Source organism: Pristiophorus japonicus, chromosome 3, assembly GCF_044704955.1.
Source record: "Pristiophorus japonicus isolate sPriJap1 chromosome 3, sPriJap1.hap1, whole genome shotgun sequence".
Classification (NCBI taxonomy): Eukaryota; Metazoa; Chordata; class Chondrichthyes; family Pristiophoridae; genus Pristiophorus; species Pristiophorus japonicus.
The window spans coordinates 6,912,861-6,937,234 of record NC_091979.1 but is presented as its reverse complement, the minus strand read 5'-3'; the positions used below and the strand labels follow the sequence as shown (position 1 = coordinate 6,937,234).

Here is a 24,374-nt window from a genome sequence, read left to right as displayed (position 1 = left end):
GAGCTGGGATCCTTTTGAAGTATTTTAGCTATGAGGGAAGATTGGATAGGCTGGGGTTGTTTTCTTTTGATCAGAGGAGGCTGAGGGGAGACCTTAATGAGGTGTATAAAAATATGAGGGGCCTGGATAGAGTGGATAGGAAGGACCTGTTTTCCTTAGCAGAGGGGACAACAACCAGGGGGCATCGAATTAAAGTAATTGGGGGGAGGTTTAGAGGGGATTTGAGGGGAAATGTCTTCACCCAGAGGGCGGTGGGGGTCTGGAACTCACGGCCTGAAAGGGTGGTAGAGGCAGAAACCCTCACCATATTTAAAAAGTACTTGAATGTGCACCTGAAGTGCCGTAACCTACAGGGCTACGGACCGAGAGCTGGAAAGTGGGATTAGGCTGGGTAGCTCTTTGTTGGCCGGCGCGGACACGATGGGCCGAATGGCCTCCTGCCGTGCTGTAAATTTCCATGTCACCGCTGCTGTCATGCCATTTTCTGGTTGTCCCGGCAATTGCAGCTTTTCCCTTTTGTTCTTCATTGTTGCGCTTAAAAATGCGAGCTTGTGACCGTGAAACGTTTCTTCTAGACGCCGGCCAGACGAGACGAGACGCCGATCCGGAAAACGCAGAGCAGCCCGGGCCGGGCGTCCCTGCAGCATGGGCCCAAAACTCTGCAAGCGAGCGGCACCCAAGGCGGCCGGATAGGGACGGCACTGACCTCGACACCTCACACTTCGTCCAGGACAGTCCTGTCTGAGAACCGGTAGGAGACACTTTACAGAACGCAAGGACATTAAAAAAAATAGGAGCAGGAGTTGGCCATTTGGCCCCTCGAGCCTGCTCCACCATTCAGTAAGAAAGAGAATGGCTGATCTGATCATGGCCTCAACTCCACTTCCCCGCCCGCTTCCCCAAAACCCTTTACTCCCTATGTCTTGTCAGTTTTACTGTAGCCGTATGCGATTTTAAAAAGACTTGGATTTATACAGCGCCTTTCACACCCACTAGATGCCTCAAAGCGCTTTACAGCCAATGGAGTGTAGTCACTGTCATCAGGTAGGAAACTTGGCAGCCATCTGGTTTTACAACATTCTTTTTGTTTTGTTTGACAATCGCACCAAAGTTGACCAGCTCTTTTGAAAGGGCTCAATACTTTTTTTAACCTAGTTTTATCTTTACAATCCTAATTCTGGAAGGAATTTTTTAAAGGACTTCTCCGGAAACAGCAATGTGATGACCAGATAATCTGTTTTTTTTTTATGTTATGTTGATTTGAGGGATAAACATTGGCCCAGGACACCAAGGATAACTCCCCTGCTCTTCTAAATAGTGCCACGGGATCTTTTCCACCCACAGCGAGCAGACGGGGCTCGGTTTAACATCTCATCCGAAAGACGGCACCTCCGACAGTGCAGCACTCCCTCAGCACTGCACTGAAGCGTCAGCCTAGATTTTTGTGCTCAAGTCCCTGGAGTGGGTCAAAGCTCTCACATGGCTGAACACGAGGATAAGATGCATAAGAATTAGGCGCAGGAGTAGGCCTTATGGCCCCTCAAGCCTGCTCCACCATTCAATAAAATCATGGCTGATCTTCAACCTCAACTCCACTTTCCTGCCCGATCCCCATATCCCTTGATTCCCCTAGTGTTCAAAAATCTATTGCTCTTAGCCTTGAACATAGAAACATAGAAAATAGGTGCAGGAGTAGGCCATTCGGCCCTTCTAGCCTGCACCGCCATTCAATGAGTTCATGGCTGAACATGCAATTTCAGTACCCCATTCCTGCTTTCTCACCATACCCCTTGATTCCCCTAGTAGTAAGGATAGAAAATAGGGATAGAAACATAGTCAAAAACTGATTATCCACAGCCCTCTGGGGCAGAGAATTCCAAAGATTCACCACCCTCTAAGTGAAGAAATTCTTCCTCATCTCAGTCTTAAATGGCCAATCCCTTATGCTGAGATGTGACCCCTGGTTCTAGACCCCCCAGCCCAGGGGAAGCATCCTCCCTGCATCTACCCTGTCAATTCCACTCAGAATCTTGTGTTTCAATGAGATCACCTCTCATTTTTCTAAACTCGAGAGTATAGATCCATTCTACACAATCTCTTCATAGGGCAACCCTCATCACCCAAAGAAGGGTAGGTGATTCAGGGCCAATTGACACCTTCCAATGGAGGTGGATTGATATCTGTTGAGAAGGCGGATCGAAGATTGCAGTCTTAATAGTTTCTTGTTTCCACAACCTGCCCCTTTCAGGGAGGTAGAGATAGGAACTTCGTGTTCCTTAAATTAGGGACTCCGTGGGGTGGTGGGGAGGGGAAGATGTTTGGAGTGTGAGATAGATCAATGAGCTGTGCGCTCTTGATGGAGCGGGACTAATGGGCCGAATGGTTCCATCTTGCTCTGGCGTTTGTTCCTCTGCACACGCTTGCACCACACTCCCTCATTTCTCCTGTGAAAGGAGTTGCATTAAGGGTTTAAATTAATCACGGTCTAGTTTGGCTCTAGCCAACTGCCTTGTACGACAGTAGTAACAGAACACGGAGTACATAGGGATAAATCAGTTGGGGGGGTGTCGCTTCACTGCAGCAGGACAGCTGGGAATAACCTGTGCCCAAGCCGGTTGTCCTCCGTAAAGTGACCATTGGGATCGCTCAACTGCACACTTGTAGAAAGTTATTTCATGGAATCCACTGTCTCCCAACGCAAGCAGTGGGTAGTTGCTTCGAATGGGCTGCCTGTCCCAGTGCAGAGCATCAATGGGGGCAATCTATGTAGGGTATGCGCAGGCTCCTGGAATGGGCTGCCCCTCTATGTAGAGAATGGGAAACAGACTGGAATTATAATGGTGCACATTGGAATGGAAGGGAAAATAAGAGGGTTACAGGATTGATAACTAAGGCAGGAGGGAGATGGTGTTTATTTGGTTCCACTAGTAGAAAAGTACTCCCTCCATTGCACCTTTTGGATGAGATGTTAAACCGAGGTCCCGTCTGCTTTCTCAGGTGGACGTAAAAGATCCCATGGCACTATTTCGAAGAAGTTTTGAAACTATGCCCCCGAGTTCTAGATTCCCCCACGAGGGGAAACATCCTCTCTGCATCCACCTTGTCAAGCCCTCCCAGAATCTTTTATGTTTCAATAAGATCACCTCCTATTCTTCTAAACTCCAATGAGTATAGGCCCAGCCTGCTCAACCTTTCTTCATAAGACAACCCCCTCATCTCAGAAATCAACCTCGTGAACCTTCTCTGAACTGCCTCCAATGTAAGTATATCCCTCCTTAAATACGGAGACCATTAACTGGGCTTGTATACCCTGGAATGCAGAAGGTTAAAGGGTGATTTGATTGAAGTTTTTAGAATTTTGAAAGGAATTGATGGGGTGGATAGAGAGAAACCTTTTCCGCTGGTGGCTGGGTCTAGGACAACGATTTATAGGAAGGATGTGATTGCACTGGAGAAGGTGCAAAGGAGATTTGCTGCCTGGAATGGAGAATCTTAGTTATGAGGACAGATTGGATAGGCTAGGTTTGTTCTCATTGGAACAGAGGAGACCTCATCGAGGTGTACAAAATATTGAGGGGCCTGGACATAGTGGATAGTAAGGGTCTATTTCCATTGATAGAGGGGGCGTAGTTTTAAGGTGGGTGGTGGAAGATTTGAGGGGTGGGGGGGGGCTTCTTTACGCAGAGGGTTGTGGGGATCTGGAATTGCTGCTTGGGAGAGTGGTGGATGCAGAAACACTCACCATGTTTAAGAGATGGTTGGATGGGCACTTAAAGTGCAGTAACCTGCAGGGTTATGGACCCAAAGCTGGTAATTGGGATTAGACTGGATGACCTTTTGTTGGCCAGCGCAGATATAATGGTAAGTACTGAGGGAATCTAATACGGCCAGGGTGATCTCCTGGACTAGTTTTGATGGCATGGATAGAAACATAGACATAGAAACACAGAAAATAGGTGCAGGAGCAGGCCATTCAGCCCTTCTAGCCTGCACCGCCATTCAATGAGTTCATGGCTGAACATGAAACTTCAGTACCCCCTTCCTGCTTTCTCGCCATACCCCTTGATCCCCCTAGTAGTAAGGACTTCATCTAACTCCCTTTTGAATATATTTAGTGAATTGGCCTCAACAACTTTCTGTGGTAGAGAATTCCACAGGTTCACCACTCTCTGGGTGAAGAAGTTTCTCCTCATGGGTCGGAGAGGAATTTTTCCAGATTTTTTCTCCCTAAATTGGCCTGTGTTTTTATCTGGTTTTTGCCTCTCCCAGGAGATCCCATGGCTCCGGTTGGGGTGGAGTGTAGAATGTTTCAGTGTAAGGGGTGTCGCAGTTGTGTGAGACAGACTGGTTGGGCTGGGTGCTCTTTACTTTTCCGTCATTGTTAATAGGTTTATATGTAACCTTTCGGGCTGCTGACCAAGGGCCGTGCGGCTCTTTGTCGGCCGTCATGGACACAATTGGCCGGAATGACCTCCTGCCCTGTAAATTTCTATGTTTCTAAGGGGACATAGCCTTAAAATCAGAGCCAGGACATTCAGGAGCGAAGTTAGGAAACACTTCTTCACGCAAAGGGCAGTGGAAGTGTGGAACAATCTCTCTCAAAAAGCGGTAGGTGCTAGCTGAGTTAATAATTTTAGATCTGAGATTGATAGATTTTTGCTAGTCAAGGGTATTAAGGGATATGGAGCCAAGGTGGGAAAACTCAGTTAATATACAGACCAACCATGATCTCACTAGATGGTGAAACAGGCTCGAGGGGCTGAATGGCCTCCTCCTATCCCTATGTTTCTAAGAGTTGGTTGGTTGGTTAGGTTTTATTGATTTCTAACTCATTCTCAAATTCTATCATTCTACGAAGGAGCGAGAAAAGAAAGAGGATGCTGACTTCAGACCTGGAACTGACGGAAGATTATCCCAAAGAGAACGACTCCTCCAGGTTAGTGTCTGCTCGAGGCGTTGGGTCACAACCTTAGCAATGTTGTTTCAAGGGAATTGGCAGGGTCCTGCATCAGAGCCAAATGTTGAGAAATGGGTGTTGGGCATGGGGGGGTGGAGGGGGCACTAGGGATGGCAAGCATAAGAATTAGGAGCAGGAGTTGGCCATTCGGCCCCTCGAGTCTGCTCCACCATTCAATGAGATCATGGCTGATCTTTGACCTCAACTCCACTTTCCTGCTCTATCCTCATATCCCTTGATTCCCTCTATTCAAAAAATCTGCCGATCTCTGCCTTGAATATACTCAACGACTGAGCCTCCACAGCCCTCTGGGGCAGAGAATTCCAAAGATTCACCACCCTCAGTGAAGAAGTTTCTCCTCATCTCAGTCCTAAATGGCCGACCCCTTATCCTGAGACTGTGACCCCTGGTTCTAGACCTCCCAGCACGGGGGAAACATTCTCCCTGCTTCTACCCTGTCGAGCCCTGTCAGAATTTTGTATGTTTCAATGAGATCACCTCTCATTCTTCTAAATTCTAAAGAATATCGGCCTAGTCTGCTCAATCTCTCCTCATAGGACAATCCCCCCATCCCAGGAATCAGTCTAGTGAACCTTTGTTGCACTCCCTCTACGGCAAGTATATCCTTCAGCACAATTCGGTTCTCTAATTGAATCTCAATTGATCTAATAGCCATTACAGAGACGTGGTTGCAAAGTGACCACGGTTGGGAACTAAATATTCCAGGATGCTTAACTTGTAGAAGAGATAGGCAAAATGGAAACGGAGGGGGAGTAGCTCTGATAATAAAGGATGGGATAAAGACTGTGGAGAGAAAGGATCTTAGCTCGGAAAATCAAGGCACAGAATCAGTTTGGGTGGAGCTAAGAAACAGCATGGGGCAGGAAACATTGGTGGGAGTTGTTTATAGACCCCAAACAGTAGTGGTAATGTAGGGTACAGTATAAATCAGGAAATTAGAGGCGCATCTAACCAGGGTAATACACTAATCATAGGGGATTTTAATCTACATATAGACTGGGCAAACCAGTAATAGTGTGGAGGACAAATTCATGGAATGTATACAAGATAGTTTTCTAGATCAGTATGTTGAACCAACGAGGGAACAGGCTATTTTAGATCTAGTATTGTGCAATGAGAAAGGGTTAATTAATAACCTTGTAATGGGGCTCTTGGGGAAGAGTGACCATGATATTTTATATTGAGTTGGCAAGTGATTCAGTTAAATCTTAAACTCGGGTCTTAAATCTAAACAAAGGAAACTATATAGATATGAGGAACGAGTTGGCGAAGGTAGAACCTTCGTTGCACACCAGGGCTCTATATAATTGCAATAAGATGTCTTTACTCTTATACTCAAGAGGGGGAGATGGCAGGGTGCAGTTGCAAAGGAGATGGGGTATGGAGAGAAAGCAGGAAAGGGGTACTGAGCTGAATGATCAGCCATGACCTTATTGAATGGTGGTGCAGGCTCAAAGGGCCGAATGGCCTACTCCTGCACCTATTTTCTATGTTGCTGTTTCTGGAGAGGAGGTGGGGCTCACATGTGACCTGTGGGCCATTAAGATTGTACAGGAAATAGATCCGCTGGTTAGATTTCATTCTATCTTCTGTTACAGCAATAACAAGGCGACAAGCGATCCTGCTCGCAAGTTCCTGGCCAACTGCCGTGAAAAGCAACTCAACCTGAAGCAGGTGGAGGAGAGCAGAAACTCCGGTAAGTGTTTTCTTTGTTCGTTCGAGAGAACTCTTGAAGGCAGAGTTCCTCCTGTCCCCATCATTTGAGGGACATCCCTGGGATGACAGACGCACCAACATTAGCGTCCTCGCCCAGGCCAACATCCCCAGCATCGAAGCACTGACCACACTTGATCAGCTCTGCTGGGCAGGGCCACATTGTCCGCATGCCAGACACAAGACCCCCAAAGCAAGCGCTCTACTCGGAACTCCTTCACGGCAAACGAGCCAAAGGTGGGCAGAGGAAACGTTACGCCGACACCCTCAAAGCCTCCCTGATAAAGTGCGACATCCCCACCGACACCTGGGAGTCCCTGGCCAAAGACCGCCCTAAGTGGAGGAAGTGCATCCAGGAGGGCGCTGAGCACCTCGAGTCTCGTCGCCGAGAGCATGCAGAAACCAAGCGCAGGCAGCGGAAGGAGCGTGCAGCAAACCAGTCCCACCCTCCCCTTCCCTCAACCACTGTCTGTCCCACCTGTGACAGAGACTGTGGCTCTCGTATTGGACTGTTCAGACACCCAAGGACTCCTTTTAAGAGTGGAAGCAAGTCTTCCTCTATTCCGAGGGACTGCCTATGATGATGATGAGGGACATGCCAAGTAGAGTGCTTCTCTGACTTGCATATTGAACGCTAACTCGATTTAAACGCAGTGCTTCTGGTCGCACAAGAACTGTACCTGAAGGTAACTGGCAATGTTTCTGGATCGCGTTCTCCTCCGAGTCAGAATTGTGGGTTCAAGACCCATTCCAGACACTTAAGTATATAATCTGCCCTGCAGTACTGAGGGAGCGCTGCACTGTCGCTGTCTTTTGGAAGAGACGTCAAACCGAAGCCCCGTCTGCCCTCTTGGATGGACGTAAAATATCCCACGGCAATATTTCGAAGAAGAGCAGCGGAGTTATCGAATCATGAAATGACACAGCACATTCGGCACTTTGCTTCTCAGCTGGCTATTTTTCCCAGTGCCACGGCAATATTTATCTCTCAACCAACACCTAAAACAGATTATCTGGTTACTTACATCATTTCTGTTTGTGGAACCTTGCTTTATGCAAATTGGCTGTTGCATTTCCCTGAGACTATACATTAAAAATACTTCATTGGCTGTAAAGAGCTTTGGGATGTTCTGAGGATGTGACCGGTGTTATAATAAATGCAGGTCGTGCTTTCTTTCTCTAAAGTGCAAACCTTGCACTCTGGAGGAGAGTTTGTTTTGCTTACAGTACTCGCCCTGTAATTCTCAAGATTCTCACACAATAGATTCCGTGAGCAAATTCCTCTCGCCTGGAGAGCTGTCAGCCCAGATTTCTGGTCACCCCTTGGGCTGCTACGATGTTTTACATAAGTGTGTTTGAGACAATGTAGAGTGAGCTTTATTCTGTATCTAACCCGTGCTGTACCTGCTCTGGGAGTGTTTGATGGGCCAGTGTAGAGGGAGCTTTACTCTGTATCTAACCCCCTGTACCTGCCCTGGGAGTGTTTGATGGGCCAGTGTAGAGGGAGCTTTATTCTGTATCTAACCCCCTGCACCTGCCCTGGGAGTGTTTGATGGGCCAGTGTAGAGGGAGCTTTACTCTGTGTCTAACCCCGTGCTGTACCTGCCCTGGGAGTGTTTGATGGGCCAGTGTTGAGGGAGCTTTACTCTGTATCTAACCCCGTGCTGTACCTGCCCTGGGAATGTTTGATGGGACAGTGTAGAGGGAGCTTTACTCTGTATCTAACCCCGTGCTGTACCTGCCCTGGGAATGTTTGATGGGCCAGTGTAGAGGGAGCTTTACTCTGTATCTAACCCCGTGCTGTACCTGCCCTGGGAATGTTTGATGGGACAGTGGGTTCTCTGGTTTCTTTGCAGTAATATACCTTGCATTGTTATGAATAAGGATATTGGTATATTTTTTTTAATAATAATTGAATCCCATTTGCAAGTACCACAGAGGCAACTCTCCCATCTCTGGGTTGGATCTGCCCAAATGGATGAAGCTGTGAGTGTGGCCATTGTGAAAGAAGTTCCAGACATCTGTTTATTTCCTTGTGGTTGCGAGGTACCTTTTTTAATTGTGAACCCACAGTACCAGGGACACCAACAGACAGCGTGTTTGGGAGATGGAGATATATCCAGCTGGGGTAGATCGACACGCTGGACCCCAGCTCTGGTGTTTTAATGTCTGTCTGACTCTTTGCAGGTACAATGCCGCTGCAGTCCTTCTATGGAACTAGATCCTCTTCTAAGGATTACTCCGCGGGGAATTCGTTCTTGGAGAGGTAAGCCTTGCCGTGGGCGTGCTGCCAACATAGCCCTATCTCCGCAGCAAGGGAGTGCTGTCACAGGGCTTGTTTATCCTATTGGCCACCGCGAGCGATGGGAGATATCGCATTGAGGCCCGTGCGCTATATCGCGATGTGCATCGTATGTGTCAGCTGTGGCTCAGTGGGCAGCACTCTCGCCTCTGAGTCAGAAGGTTGTGGGTTCAAGTTCCACTCCAGGGACTTGAGCACATATAAATCTAGGCTGACACGCCCGGTGCAGTGCTGAGGGAGCGCTGCACTGCCGGAGGTGCCATCTTTCGGATGAGACGTTAAACCGAGGCCCTGGCTGCCCCCTCAAGTGGACGCAAAAGATCCCATGGCACTATTTCGAAGAGCAGAAGAGATATCCCCGGTGTCCTACCCAATAGTATAGTATTAGGCAGTCCCTCGTATGGAAGATGATCCGCTTCCACACCAAAAAGGGATGAGGGACCTGACATTCCAGATCCCGAACTACATGTTGAAGGGTGGAAGATGCCTGTGCGTGGATTTTTTTAACGTGGGGTGACCGTTGCACATTAGCCACCACACGGGCTTGACAGAGCGAGGTCTTGGTCCAGTGACCAGGGTTAACCAATAGTTATCCCTCAACATAAAAACAGATTGGGCATGAAATTCTGGTCAGAGGCTTCTTTTAGACGAACGCCTCCGACCCGAGAATTTTAAATAAATTTACCTGGTGGTCCGGGAGGAGCGTGAGATTCCAGTGGGGAGGCCTTCTCTTCCCGCGCTGCGGAGCGCGTCCCGTCCGGAGCGTTCCCACAGAGAAGGTGCAGTCACGTGTGAGTGCTCAGCCAATCAGGTACGGTATTCTCATACCAATAAAAACTCATAGATACGGAGTTCTCATTGCTGTTAATGAAAACAAACACTAAACGCAAAAAATAAACACACCTCGCATATTTAACATTAATTTAACTTAAAGTTAATTAATGTGTTAAATATATTTTTCGGATTTAAAAAAAAATGTAATTAGGGTTTCAAATAAACTTAGTGGGCAGGGTTTTTAATGTGTTAGTTTTATATTTTATATTTTAAAACTCTTACACTGGTAAAAGTAGGCTATATGCCTGCTTTTACCAGGCACAAGAGTTTTAAGGATATTCGCTGGGCAAAGAGAGGAGCAAATAGTCCAATCTCGCCCATGCGAACGTCCTTCTCCCCAAGGTGCATTGGATCTGTCGGGCCAGAACTTGACAGATCAGAGAGGCTGGTTTTCGGCGCATGCGCATTGCTTGCCGATAATCGGCTTTTGCAATACCTCCCCGGGTCCGTGTACACTCTGTACGTACCTGGTGAGGCCGGGACTTCAGGCCCAATATCTGGTCATTATCACATTGCTTTTTGTGGTAGTTTGCTGTGCGCAAATTTGCTGCTGCGTTTCCCACATTACAACAGTGACTACACTTCAAAAGTACTTCATTGGCTGTAAAGCGCTTTGAGAAGTTCAGTGGTCATGAAAGGCGCTATATAAATGCAAGTCTTATCATAAATTGCTCGCCTTGAGGGAGTTTGGAAGGGCTAAAGTGTGTAATTTTGCTGGGTCTTATTTTTCCTAGTTCAAGTAGGCATGCTGTGGCACTGGGGCAGATCCCACCACGTCAAGTTATATTAAATAATAAGTTTGGTCATTTGTGGGCTGGCCTCAGAAAAGTGACCATAAAGCCACTGTATTGTTGTAAAAACCTGACTGGTTCACTAATGCCCGTCAGGGTAGGGAATTTCGCCTCCCATACCCGGTCTGGCCTCTGCTTTGCGGCATTCGTCCCATACTTCAGTCTTGCTGCCCTCTGAAGTAGCCTTGCGTATTTCCCAGGCAAAGTGCTAGACAGTGACGGCTTCATTGGTGCATCGCTTTTTAAAAAAGAGTTGCCGTTTTCTCCTGACGGTGCCCTCGCTGGTATTTGTCTCCATGATTGCGAGCCAACTATTGTGCCATTCTTCCTGTCTGATCCCAAGCAGCAAGTGTGTGTGCCCCCCTTCCCCAACGTTATTCGACTGTGGAGGGCAGCACTGCCGGACATCATCCTGTCCCCAACACCCGCGTTCCAGCAGGAGTCACTGGGTGGGATTGGGACCAGGAGTTCTGACTGATGAAAGAAAGACTTGTATTGCTATTGCTGCTTTCACAATCCCAGGACGTGCCAAAGTGCCTTGCAGCCAATGAAGTACTTTTGAAGTGTTGATATTCAGGAAAAACTTCTTCTCCCAGAGTGTTTAAAATGTGGAACTGGCTACCACAAGGAGTGGTTACAAACTAACATACAGACAGCGATGATGGGTAAACACTCTCTGATCCATCCAGCCTATCCCACGCAATGGCGATACCTTGTGTATCACAGTATATACACTCCCTACTCCTCCCAACACCATGTGATCTCCTGGGATTGGCAAAAAAAGTAGTTTTAAAAAACAGCTCAATTTGCGGGGTGGGGGGGGGGGGGGACATTCCTCTCCGACCCAGCTAAGCTATTTAGGAGATCGCTCTGGCCCTGAATTCCCTGATGTGCCAACCTTCTGTAAGAAATGATCTCTGCCCCAGCCAGAAACATGTCCAGCTCTCGCTTGCACCAGGAATACATCAGGATCGCACAGATCGTCAACAGCCAGGCGCAACTGGTTTGCGCCCCTGGTGAGCCTCTAATGAATTTTTGGTCGGGGCCCTAAACGCTGCGCTCCTGATCGGTAACCTCTAACGTTGCATTAACGCTCCCTGTGGCCACTAACTGAGGTGTTAGACAACCGAAAATCCAGCCCCGGGTATTTCTCTCTCTCACTCTCTCTCTCTCTCTCTCTCTCTCTCTCTCTCTCTCTCTCTTGCCAGGTCCGGCCAATCGGGCCCGGCTCCCTCGGCTAAAAGGAACCTGGGATTTTTACCTCAGCCCACGCCCCAGTCGGTGAAGAAACTGCGTCTGAATCAGGATTATACCGGATGGAACAGGCCCCGGGTGCCCCATGCCGCCCAGCTCCCGCAGCCGCTGCAAGGGTAAGGACCCAGCCGGCCTCTTCTCGGGGTAAACACGAGAGCCTCAAGTGCAACCTCCTTGGTGACTGTTACTGGGCTAGCAGCAGACTGTGAGCTCTCGTGAGCCATCAGGCTTAATTGTCAATGATTCTGTGCTTCCTTACATTCAGCCCGTGTCTTCTATCCCTTTGTGTCCAATCTCCCCGATTCATAGACCTAACCTGGTCCACACCTGGAGTATTGTGGTCTCCTTACCCCAGGAAGGATATACTTGCCACAGAGGGAGTGCAGCAAAGGTTCACCAGACTGATTCCTGGGATGTGGGGATTGTCCTATGAGGAGAGATTGAGTAGACTATTCTCTAGAGTTTAGAAGAATGCGAGGTGATCTCATTGAAACAAAAAATTCTTACAGGGCTTGGCAGGGCTTGGCAGGGAGGGTGTTTCCCCTGGGCTGGGGAGTCTAGAACCAGGGGGTCACAGTCTCAGAATAAGGGGTTGGCCATTTAGGACTGAGATGAGGAGAAACCTTTTCAGTGAGGGTGGTGAATCTTCGGAATTCTCTGCCCCAGAGGGCTGTGTGGAGGCTCAGTCTTTGAGTATATTCAAGACCGAGTTCAATAGATTTTTGGCCCACCGTGGCTACAGTGTGTACCATCTACAAGATGCACTGCAGCAACTCGCCAAGGCTTCTTCGGCAGCACCTCCCAAACCCGCGACCTCTACCACCTAGAAGGACAAGGGCAGCAGGTCCATGGGAACACCACCACCTCCACGTTCCCCTCCCAGTCACACACCATCCTGACTTGGAAATATATCGGCCGTTCCTTCATCGTCGCTGGGTCACAATCCTGGAACTCCCTCCCTAACAGCACTGTGGGAGCACCTTCACCACACGGACTGCAGCGGTTCAAGAAGGCGGCTCACCACCACCTTCTCAAGGGGCAATTAGGGACGGGCAATAAATGGCGGCCTTGCCAGGGACACCCACATCCCCAGAAGCTATTAAAAACAAAAGCTGCCCCTGATAGCTTGGCTAATGGGATTTGTTTGCTTTGAATGGCAGGTTTTCTAACCTTGGCAATACCTGTTACATGAACGCCATCCTGCAGTCTCTGTTCTCACTGCAGTCTCTAGTGATCGATTTGCTGAAGCAAGGCATCCCATGGAAGAAAATCCCAGCCAACACTCTGCTCAAGTAAGCGTTTGAGTATCGTGACGGGAAATGAGAACCTGTACTGATTCGTGTTTCAACAGCTTTTGTTTTTACAGTGTATGTTTGTAGTGCACGCCCGCTGTATCAAGCAGCACCGGTCACTGTGGGACAGTAAATAACACGTATTAACGGTGGGGAGGGGGTGTGAGTGAGGCTTCTGTCTGGTTAGGGGGGGGTGGAGAGACCCGTCGGGCTGAGGCTGGAGGCTCTCTGCTGATGGGGTTGGAGTGCTCTCTTCATTTGCCTCTGTTGAGAGCTCAGGATTGTGATTTACAGGCTCCTGATTTTATTTTCTCGGCAGGTCTCACTCATGCTCTAGTAAACAAAAGTATGCTGTAATAACGGTTCATAAAATGCAGGGAGCCTTCCAAGCAAGATGTGTTTTCGTGTTCTGCTTTACCTTGTTCTTTGGGAGAGCGAGTGTGTAGGACGGGTGGTATAGACTTGACCATTCCAGCGCACTCCTGGCTGGCCTCCCACGTTCTACCCTACATAAACTTAAGGTGATCCAAAACTCGGCTGACCCATGTCCTAACTTGCACCAAGTCCTGCTCACCCATCACCCCCTGTGCTCACTGACCCGTGTCCTAACTCGCACCGAGTCCCGCTCACCCATCACCCCCTGTGCTCACTGACCCGTGTCCTAACTCGCACCAAGTCCCGCTCACCCATCACCCCCTGTGCTCACTGCCCTATGTCCTAACTCGCACCGAGTCCCGCTCACCCATCACCCCCTGTGCTCACTGACCCGTGTCCTAACTCGCACCGAGTCCCACTCACCCATCACCCCCTGTGCTCACTGACCCGTGTCCTAACTCGCACCAAGTCCCGCTCACCCATCACCCCCTGTGCTCACTGCCCTATGTCCTAACTCGCACCAAGTCCCGCTCACCCATCACCCCCTGTGCTCGCTGACCTACATTGGCCCCCAGTTAAGCAATGCCTCGATTTCAAAATTCTCATCCTTGTTTACAAATCCCTCCATGGCCCTCGCCCCTCCCTATCTCTGTAATCTGCTCCAACCCCAAGATGTCTGCACTCCTCTAATTCTGCCCTGTTGAGCATCCCTGATTATAATCGCTCCATCATCGGTGACCGTGCCTTCTGTTGCCTGGGCCCCAAGCTCTGGAACTCCCTCCCTAAACCCCTCTCCCTCGCTACCCCTCTTTCCTCCTTCAAGACGCTCCTTAAAACCTACCTCATCTGCGCTAATTTCTCCTTCTGTGGCTCGGTGTCAAATTTATTTGTTTTGTCTTATAACACTCCTGTGAAGCTCCTTGGGACGTTTGACTGCGTTAATGGCTCTATTTAAATACAGGTTGTTGTTGTATCATTTCTGACCCTCTTGTGTTTGCCCACCGGGCAGGCGTTTCGGCCATCTTCTGGCCAGGAAGGATAACTGCAGCCCGGAGGTGAAGAAAGAACTGCTGAAGAAGGTGAAGAATGCCATCTCCGCCACGGCCGAGAGGTTCTCCGGATACGTGCAGAACGTAAGGGTCGGGACTGACGGGCGGGCGGTGACTGTTATAGCTGCGGCTTGACTTTTTGTCATTGGTCAGCTCCAGTGGTGGGGCCCAGGTTCCTCGTACAGGACGTGGGGGGTTAAACAGAGTAGGAGCAAAGACCGAGGGGTTGGGTGAAGCCGACCTTGGATTGTAAGAAAAGTGAACATAAGAAATAGGAGCAGGAGTAGGCCATTCGGCTCCTCGAGCCTGCTCCACCATTCAATAAGATCATGGCTGATCTTCATAGAAACATAGAAAATAGGTGCAGGAGTAGGCCATTCGGCCCTTCTAGCCTGCACCGCCATTCAATGAGTTCATGGCTGAACATTCAACTTCAGTACCCCATTCCTGCTTTCTCGCCATACCCCTTGATCCCCCTAGCAGTAAGGACCTCATCTAACTCCTTTTTGAATATATTTAGTGAATTGGCCTCAACAACTTTCTGTGGTAGAGAATTCCACAGGTTCACCACTCTCTGGGTGAAGAAGTTCCTCCGCATCTCGGTCCTAAATGGCTTACCCCTTATCCTTAGACTGTGACCCCTGGTTCTGGACTTCCCCAACATTGGGAACATTCTTCCTGCATCTAACCTGTCTAACCCCGTCAGAATTTTATATGTTTCTATGAGGTCCCCTCTCATTCTTCTGAACTCCAGTGAATACAAGCCCAGTTGATCCAGTCTTTCTTGATAGGTCAGTCCCGCCATCCCGGGAATCAGTCTGGTGAACCTTCGCTGCACTCCCTCAATAGCAAGAATGTCCTTCCTCAGGTTAGGAGACCAAAACTGTACACAATACTCCAGGTGTGGCCTCACCAATGCCCTGTACAACTGTAGCAACACCTCCCTGCCCCTGTACTCAAATCCCCTTGCTATGAAGGCCAACATGCCATTTGCTTTCTTAACCGCCTGCTGCACCTGCATGCCAACCTTCAATGACTGATGTACCATGACACCCAGGTCTCTTTGCACCTCCCCTTTTCCTAATCTGTCACCATTCAGATAATAGTCTGTCTCTCTGTTTTTACCACCAAAGTGGATAACCTCACATTTATCCACATTATACTTCATCTGCCATGCATTTGCCCACTCACCTAACCTATCCAAGTCGCTCTGCAGCCTCACAGCATCCTCCTCGCAGCTCACACTGCCCCCCAACTTAGTGTCATCTGCAAATTTGGAGATACTACATTTAATCCCCTCATCTAAATCATTAATGTACAGTGTAAACAGCTGGGGCCCCAGCACAGAACCTTGCGGTACCCCACTAGTCACTGCCTGCCATTCTGAAAAGTACCCATTTACTCCTACTCTTTGCTTCCTGTCTGATAACCAGTTCTCAATCCATGTCAGTACACTACCCCCAATCCCATGTGCTCTAACTTTGCACATCAATCTCTTGTGTGGGACCTTGTCGAACGCCTTCTGAAAGTCCAAATATACCACATCAACTGGTTCTCCCTTATCCACTCTACTGGAAACATCCTCAAAAAATTCCAGAAGATTTGTCAAGCATGATTTCCCTTTCACAAATCCATGCTGACTTGGACCTATCATGTCACCTCTTTCCAAATGCACTTTCCTGCTCTATCCCTGTATTGGTTGAGTCCGCTAGAGTCTGAAAATCAATCTATCTCGGCCTTGAATATACTCAGCGTCCACAGCCCTCTGGGGCAGAGAATTCCAAAGGTTCACCACCCTCAGTGAAGAAATTACTCCTCATCTCTATCTGAAATGGCCAACCCCTTATCCTGAGACTATGCCCCCTAGTTCTAGACTCCAGCCAGGGGAACCAACCTCTAAGCATCTACCCTGTCAATCCCCCCCAGAATCCTGTACGTTTCAATGAGATCACCTCTCCTTCATCTAAACTGCAGAGATTATCGGCTCAATCTCTCCTCAGAACACCCTCATACCAGGAATCAATCTAGTGAACCTTCGTTGTGCTGCCTCTAAGGTGTGTATGTCTTTTCTCAGATAAGGAGACAAAAACTGTGCACAGTACTCCAGGTGTGGTTTTACCAAAGCTCTGTACAATTGTCGTAAGAATTCCTTGCTCTTGTACTCCAACCCCCACAAACAGCAATGTGATAATGACCAGATAATCTGCTTCTGTGATGTTCGTTGAGGGATAAATATTGACCCAGGATACCGGGGAGAACTCCCCTGCTCTTCTTTGAAGTAGTGGCCATGGGATTTTTACGTCCACCAAAGAGGGCAGATAGGTCCTCCGTTTAACATCTCATCCCTCAGTGCTGCATTGAAGTGTCTGCCTGATTTTGAAGGTGAACCAGATGCACCTTGACCTTTTTCAGCCAGCAATTCCTATATTCCTAAAGCAAAGGTGGAAGAAATGGGGTAGGAAAGATGGAATGGTGCTGAAGAGGGGTTATGAGGCAAATGGGGAGAGAGAAGCGGTCTCTAGCAATAGCTGCAGATCAGATAGTGAACGTGCAGTTCAGGCATCTAATAACTTGTGTTTTTCTGCCACTGCATTCTTAAAAGTTTGAATAAATGCAAGTTGTGGTTGGATACCTTGGCAACTGTTGAGTAGTTTGAGATGTGCAGTAGTCCTTTTCTGCCACGGGAGGGAGCTGTGCTCTGTACCTGCCCAATATGTATTTGGCAGCATTCAATCCTTTCTGATCTAACTCTTACAGGGAAAGCAACCATAAAAGCACATTGTTAAAGCTGAATCACAGATCTTGAATGTAAATTACGGCATCTATGGCTTTACAAATAGAGGCATAGAGTACAAAAGCAAGGAAGTTATGGTGAACCTTTCTAAAACACTGATTAGGTCCCAGCTGGGGTAATGAGTAATTCTGGGCAGCACTGTTGGCCTTCATAGCTAGGGGATTTGAGTATAGGAGCAGGGAGGTCTTACTGCAGTTGTACAGGGCCTTAGTGAGGCCTTACCTGGAATATTGTGTTCAGTTTTGGTCTCCTAACCTGAGGGAGGACGTTCTTGCTATTGAGGGAGTGCAGCGAAGGTTCACCAGACTGATTCCAGAGATGGCAGGACTGACATGAAGAAAGACTGGATCGACTAGGCTTATATTCACTGGAATTTAGAAGAATGAGGGGATCTCATAGAAGTGTATAAAATTCTGACGGGATTGGACAGGTTAGATGCAGGAAGAATGTTCCCAATGGTTCTGGACTTCCCCCAACAGAGGTCACAGTCTAAGGATAAGGGATAAGCCATTTAGGACTGAGATGAGAAGAAACTTCTTCACTCAGAGTTGTGAACCTGTGGAATTCCCTACCACAAACTTGTTGAGGCCAGTTCGTTAGAGATATTCAAAAGGAAGTTAGATGTGGCCCTTACGGATAAGGGAATCAAGGTATGGAGAGAAAGCAGGAAAGGGGTACTGAGGTGAATGATCAGCCATGATCATATTGAATGGTGGTGCAGGCTCGAAGGGCCGAATGGCCTACTCCTGCACTTATTTTCTATGTTTCTAGGAAGGATGTCAAGGCCTTGGAGAGGGTGCAGAGGAGATTTACAGGAATGGTACCGGGGATGAGGGACTTGAGTTATGTAGCGAATGTGCGGTTGTTCTCAGAGCGGAGAAGCTATGGGGCAATTTAATCGATGGGTTCAAAATCATGAAGGGTTTTGATAGAGTAAATGAGGAGACACCGTCTGCAGGGGCAGGAGGGTCTGTAACCAGAGGACACAGATTTAAGATAATCGGCAAAAGAATCAGAGGGGGAGATGAGAAATTTTTTTATGCAGCGAGTTGTTATCGGGAACGTGCTGCCTGAAAGGGTGGTGGGAGCAGATTCAGTAGTAACTTTCATACGGGAATTGCATAAATACTTAAAAAGAAGAAAATGTGCCGGGCTTTGGTGAAAGAGCAAGGGGAGTGGGACTAATTGGATCACTCTGTCACAGAGCTGGCACAGGCTCGATGGGCCGAATGGCCTCCATCTGTGCTGTAAGATTGTATGATTCTATTCTGTGCTATCACTATATCCCATGTTTTAACCGTGTGCGTCCTGAAACAACAAAAGCTCGCTTCCACTCATGTTTTGACACCTCTATTATCCCAAGTGTAGGGTCTGTCACTGTTCTAAACTTCCATTCTGCCTGGAGCGGAGCAATCTGGAGCTCTGTGATGACACCGGCACTTCTGTGATTAATTAAGAGTGTAAGGAGTGTCGCAGTTGAGTGTGGGCGGAATGGTTGGGCTGGATGCTCTTTGACTTTCCGTCATTGTTTATAGGTTTATATGTAACCTTCAGGGCTGCTGACCGAGGGCCATGCGGCTCTTTGTCGGCCGACGCGGACACGATAGGCCGAAATGGCCGCCTCCTGCGCTGTAAATTTCTATGTTTCCAAGACGTGATTTAATTATTATTGACACTGGGCCTGGTCAATGGCCGCTGTCCCTTCTATCCCGCATACAGGATGGTGTTCCACAAAACTGTTCTTCTACTCTTTCCCATCACTTCTTCCCCTCCCCATCTCTCTTATATTTTGTATCAGTCTTTACGGTAGAGGATACTAACAGTATTCCAACAGTGGATAGTCAAGGGGCTATAGTGGGAGAGGAGCTTAACACAATCACAATCACTAAGGAGGTGGTACTCAGTAAGATAATGGGACTAAAGGCCGATAAATCCCCTGGACCTGATGGCTTGCATCCTAGGGTCTTAAGAGAAGTAGTGGCAGGGATTGTGGGTGCATTGGTTGTAATTTACCAAAATTCCCTGGATTCTAGGGAGGTCCCAGCAGATTGGAAAACTGCAATTGTAACGCCTTATTTAAAAAAGGAGGCAGACAAAAGCAGGAAACTATAGGCCAGTTAGCCTAACATCTGTGGTTGGGAAGATGTTGGAGTCCATTATTAAAGAAGCAGTAGCAGGACATTTGGAAAAGCAAAATTCGGTCAGGCAGAGTCAGCATGGGTATATGAAGGGGAAGTGATGTTTGACAAATTTGCTAGAATTCTTTAAGGATGTAATGAACAGGGTGGATAATGGGGGACCAGTGGATGTGGTGTATTTGGACTTCCAGAAGGCATTTGACAAGGTGCCACATAAAAGGTTACTGCACAAGATAAAAGTTCACGGGGTTGGGGGTAATATATTAGCATGGATAGAAGATTGGCTAACTAACAGAAAACAGAGAGTCGAGCTAAATGGTTCATTCTCGGGTTGGCAATTCGTAACTAGTGGGGTGCCGCAGGGTTCAGTGCTGGGACCCCAACTATTTACAATCTATATTAACGACTTGGAAGAAGGGACTGAGTGTGACATAGCCAAGTTTGCTGACGATACAAAGATGGGAGGAAAAGCAATGTGTGAGGAGGACACAAAATCTGAAAAAGGACATAGACAGGCTAAGTGAGTGGGCAAAAATTTGGCAGATGGAGTATAATGTTGGAAAGTGTGAGGTCATGCACTTTGGCAGAAAAAATCAAAGAGCAAGTTATCATTTAAATGGAGAAAGATTGCAAAGTGCCGCAGTACAGGGGGACCTGGGGGTACTTGTGCATGAAACACAAAAGGGTAGTATGCAGGTACAGCAAGTGATCAGGAAGGCCAATGGTATCTTGGCCTTTATTGCAAAGGGAATGGAGTATAAAAGCAGGGAAGTCTTGCTACAGTTATACAGGGTATTGGTGAGGCCACACCTGGAATACTGCGTGCAGTTTTGGTTTCCATATTTACGAAAGGATATACTTGCTTTGGAGGCAGTTTAGAGAAGGTTCACTCAGTTGATTCCGGAGATGAGGGGGTTGACTTATGAGGAAAGGTTGAGGAGGTTGGGCCTCCAATCATTGGAATTCAGAAGAATGAGAGGTGATCTTATCTAAACATACAAGATTATGAGGGGGCTTGACAAGGTGGATGCAGAGAGGATGTTCCCACTGATGGGGGAGACTAGAACTAAGGGGCATAATCTTAGAATAAGGGGCCGCCCATTTAAAACTATGAGGAGAAATTTCTTCTGAGGTTTGTAAATCTGTGGAATTCACTGCCTCAGAGAGCTGTGGAAGCCGGGACGTTGAATAAATTTAAGACAGAAATAGACAGTTTCTGAAACAATAAGGGGTTATGGAGCTGAGTCCATGACCGGATCAGCCATGATCCTATTAAATGGCGGAGCAGGCTCGAGGGGCCGTATGGGCTACTCCTGTTAAGTTCTTAATGTGCTCCGGCTCATTCACCTCGAACGTGATTTTTCAGATCAATCCATCTCCAGAGAGGGCTTTCTGTATTTTTTTTTATTCAGGAGTACAGATGGTGTGGAGTTGTTTAGTGAGTTACAATGTGACTGTAATGGGGTGCGGCCACAGGGCGGTCCATCTGGTGCTGGGACCCCCCCCCCCCCCCGGGTGTGAGTGCCACTTGTGATGGGACACCACAAGAGGCACTCGTCACGTTGAGAGGGGGATGGGGGAAGAAATGTTGGGAAAGAGGCAGAAGAACGATTTTGTGCAACACCATCCCATACACAGGTAGAAGGGACCTGGTTTTAGGTGTCTGGGTGCAGCTGCTGGGACCCATCTGGGTAGGAGTGAAATACACTTGGTGTGTTTTCAGAAAAAAAAGGGTGGGGAGAAAACTGTTTCATGGAGGAATGCGCACTTCAGTCAGTCTCTGATAGGAACATACGAAGCAGGATTCGGCCATACGGCCCCTCGAGCCTGCATTCAACAAGATCATGGCTGATTTTCGACCTCAACTCCACTTTCCTGCCCGATCCCCATAATCCCTTGATTCCCCTACGGTCCCTCAGTCTATTGATCTCAATCTTGAATATACTCAGCGATTCAACATCCACGCCCCTCCGGTAGAGAATTCCAATGATTCACAACCCACTGAGTGAAGAAATTCCTAATCATCTCCCTCTTTAAAGGCCAATCCTTTATCCTGAGACTGTGCGTCCCTGTTCTAGACTCCCGCCAAGGGAAGCATCCTCTCAGCATCTACCCTGTCAATCCCCCTCTGAATCTTAATGTTTCAACGGGATCCCCTCTCATTCTTTTCGATTATAGGCCCAATCTACTCCGTCACTCCTCACAGGGCAATCCCCGTTTGATATCAATGTGCGAGTTCTGCTGAAGGCTTGAAACACCCGAGATGTTAACAACTCGTCTTTTCTCTTCTCGGATACCAGATCTTTCTTTCTAACCGTGAGCCGTTTTGTGTCCCCGCTCGGTCTGTCTCCGTAGGACGCCCATGAGTTCCTGAGCCAGTGCCTGGACCAGCTGAAGGAAGACATGGAGAAGCTGAACAAGACGTGGAAGAACGAGCCAATGGAGGGCGAGGACAGTCCGGCCGGTCGAGCGTGTCACGAGGCCGGTGCCGCCAGGGTCTACACCTGCCCCATCGTCTCCAACGTGGAGTTCGAGGTCCTGCACACCATCGGCTGTAAAACGTACGTAGAAACGTAGGTGGGGTGTGTCTGTATGCGATGGGCTGCGTCTTCATGCCACGAGGTGCAGTATTTGACGATCGGCGCACAGATAACGGCCGTTCCTGTTAAACAAAATTTAAAACCCCGTCACAGTAATAAATGTGTCGGGTCTGTGCATGCTCAGCTGATCTCTGCTATTGTGGCCCCAACTGGTCCCAGGGGGCAGTGGAGGGGAAGTCATCATTTGATACTTTCTGTCGTGTGCACTACTCCAGTTGCAGGTGTACCAGTGCATTGCGCAGGGGCCAGAGGGGAGAAAGAGCGCACGTACTTCCTGGGAGGACACGCGCACCAACGTTGGCGTCCTCGACCAGGCCAACATCCCCAGCATTGAAGCACTGACCACACTTGATCAGCTCCGCTGGGCGGGCCACATTGTCCGCATGCCCGACACGAGACTCATGGCAAACAAGTCCCAGGTGGGCAGAGAAAATGTTACAGGGACACCCTCAAAGCCTCCCTGATAAAGTGCAACATCCCCACCGACACCTGGGAGTCCCTGGCCAAAGACCGCCCTAAGTGGAAGAAGTGCATCCGGGAGGGCGCTGAGCACCTCGACTCGTCGCCGAGAGCATGCAGAAACCAAGCGCAGGCAGCGGAAGGAGCGTGCGGCAAACCAGTCCCACCCTCCCCTTCCCTCAACCACTGTCTGTCCCACCTGTGACGGAGACTGTGGCTCTCGTATTGGACTGTTCAGTCACCTGAGAACTCATTTTAAGAGTGGAAGCAAGTTTTTCTCAATTCCAAGGGACTGCCTATGATGATAATGACTTCCTCGGGTCTTGCTGACACCCGGGCAGTGTGACCTGATTCCTCCCACTGCATGATACCTGGTAACAATGCTCCCCGTAATTTATGTTTGAAGTGCACAGTTTAAAAGCCGGTCCCTGGGTGCGCGGGGCCAGCAGGGAGCCACACGGCCGCGCAGCTTAGAGAGAGCACTGCCTGGGGGAGGCGAGAGGGTCAGAAGGATCAATGTTCCCTTAAACCCCTTGCCTCAGCTCATCTGCTGCTGAAGCCCTCATCTATGCCTTTGTTTACCTCTAGACTTTGACTATTCCAACGCACTCCTGGCTGGCCTCCCACATTCTACTCTTCGTAAACCAAGGGTGATCGAAAACTCTCTGCCCCGTGTCCTAACTTGCACCAAGTCCCGCTCACCCATCATCCCCTGTGCTCGCTGACCTACATTGGCTCCTGGTTAAGCAACGCCTCAATTTCAAAATTCTCGTCCTTATTTTCAAATCCCTCCATGGCCTTGCCCCTCCCTATCTCTGTAATCTCCTCCTGACCCAAAACCCCCTGAGAAGTCTGCACTCCTCTAATTCTGCCCTCCTGAGCATCCCTGATTATAATCGCTCGACCACTGGTGGCCATGCCTCTGTTCCCAAGCCCCAAGCTCTGGAACTCCCTCCCTAAACCTCTCCACGACTCTACCACTCTTTCCTCCTTCAAGACGCTACTTGACATAAGAAATAGGAGTAGGCCATTTGGCCCCTCGAGCCTGCTCTGCCATTCAAAAAGATCATGGCTGATCTGATCTTGGCCTCAGCTCCACTTCCCTGCCAGCTCCCCATAACCCTTGACTTCAAATCTACATCTTTAACCAAGCTTTTGGTCACCTGCCCTAATTTTTCCTTGCGCGACTCAGTATCAAATATTTATCGCATAATATTCCTGTGAAGCGCCTTAGGACGTTGTTGTTGTAAAGCTGCGCGGATGGGCCATGCTCCATGGGTTCCACGCAGCTGGTTTGTCGGCTATTAAATTGAAAAAATAATGCCCGTGTGTGGAAATTGGAAAGGGCTGTGCAGCCTGGGAAAAGAATCACAGCGAACACTGAGCATGACCTGAGGAAGTGTGTGCGTTTCACCCCTCTTGCATCGATCCATCCACACCTGGAGTGCAGTGTACAAATCCGTTTGCTGCCAAGGACTGTATCGCTGTGTAGGACTACTCATCATAGGCAGTCCCTCGAAATCGGGGAAGACTTGCTTCCACTCCAAAAGTGAGTTCTCAGGTGGCTGAACAGTCCAATACAGGAATTACAGTCTCTGTCACAGGTGGGACAAATAGCCGTTGAGGGAAGGGTAGGTGGGACAGGTTTGCCGCACGCTCTTTCCGTTGCCTGAACTTGGTTTCTGCGCGCTCTCGGCAACGAGACTCGAGGCGCTCAACGCCCTCCCGAATGCACTTCCTCCACTTGGGGCGGTCTTTGGCCAGGGAGTCCCAGGTGTCAGTGGGGATGTTGCAT

The 24,374-nt window shown here is 48.7% G+C and overlaps 1 protein-coding gene across 2 annotated transcripts in view; it reads left to right on the top strand.

Annotated features, from left to right (window-relative positions):
- usp37 (ubiquitin specific peptidase 37) overlaps positions 1-24,374 on the top strand; it is a 90,080-nt gene that overhangs the window by 28,797 nt on the left and 36,909 nt on the right. For both annotated transcript variants that reach the window (XM_070875155.1, XM_070875154.1), the window contains exons 5-12: positions 576-751; positions 4,859-4,936; positions 6,577-6,674; positions 8,879-8,957; positions 11,827-11,988; positions 13,033-13,164; positions 14,549-14,672; positions 21,876-22,081. In XM_070875155.1, the coding sequence (XP_070731256.1) occupies positions 576-751; positions 4,859-4,936; positions 6,577-6,674; positions 8,879-8,957; positions 11,827-11,988; positions 13,033-13,164; positions 14,549-14,672; positions 21,876-22,081 (1,055 nt within the window). The remainder of the gene's footprint in view (positions 1-575; positions 752-4,858; positions 4,937-6,576; positions 6,675-8,878; positions 8,958-11,826; positions 11,989-13,032; positions 13,165-14,548; positions 14,673-21,875; positions 22,082-24,374) is intronic.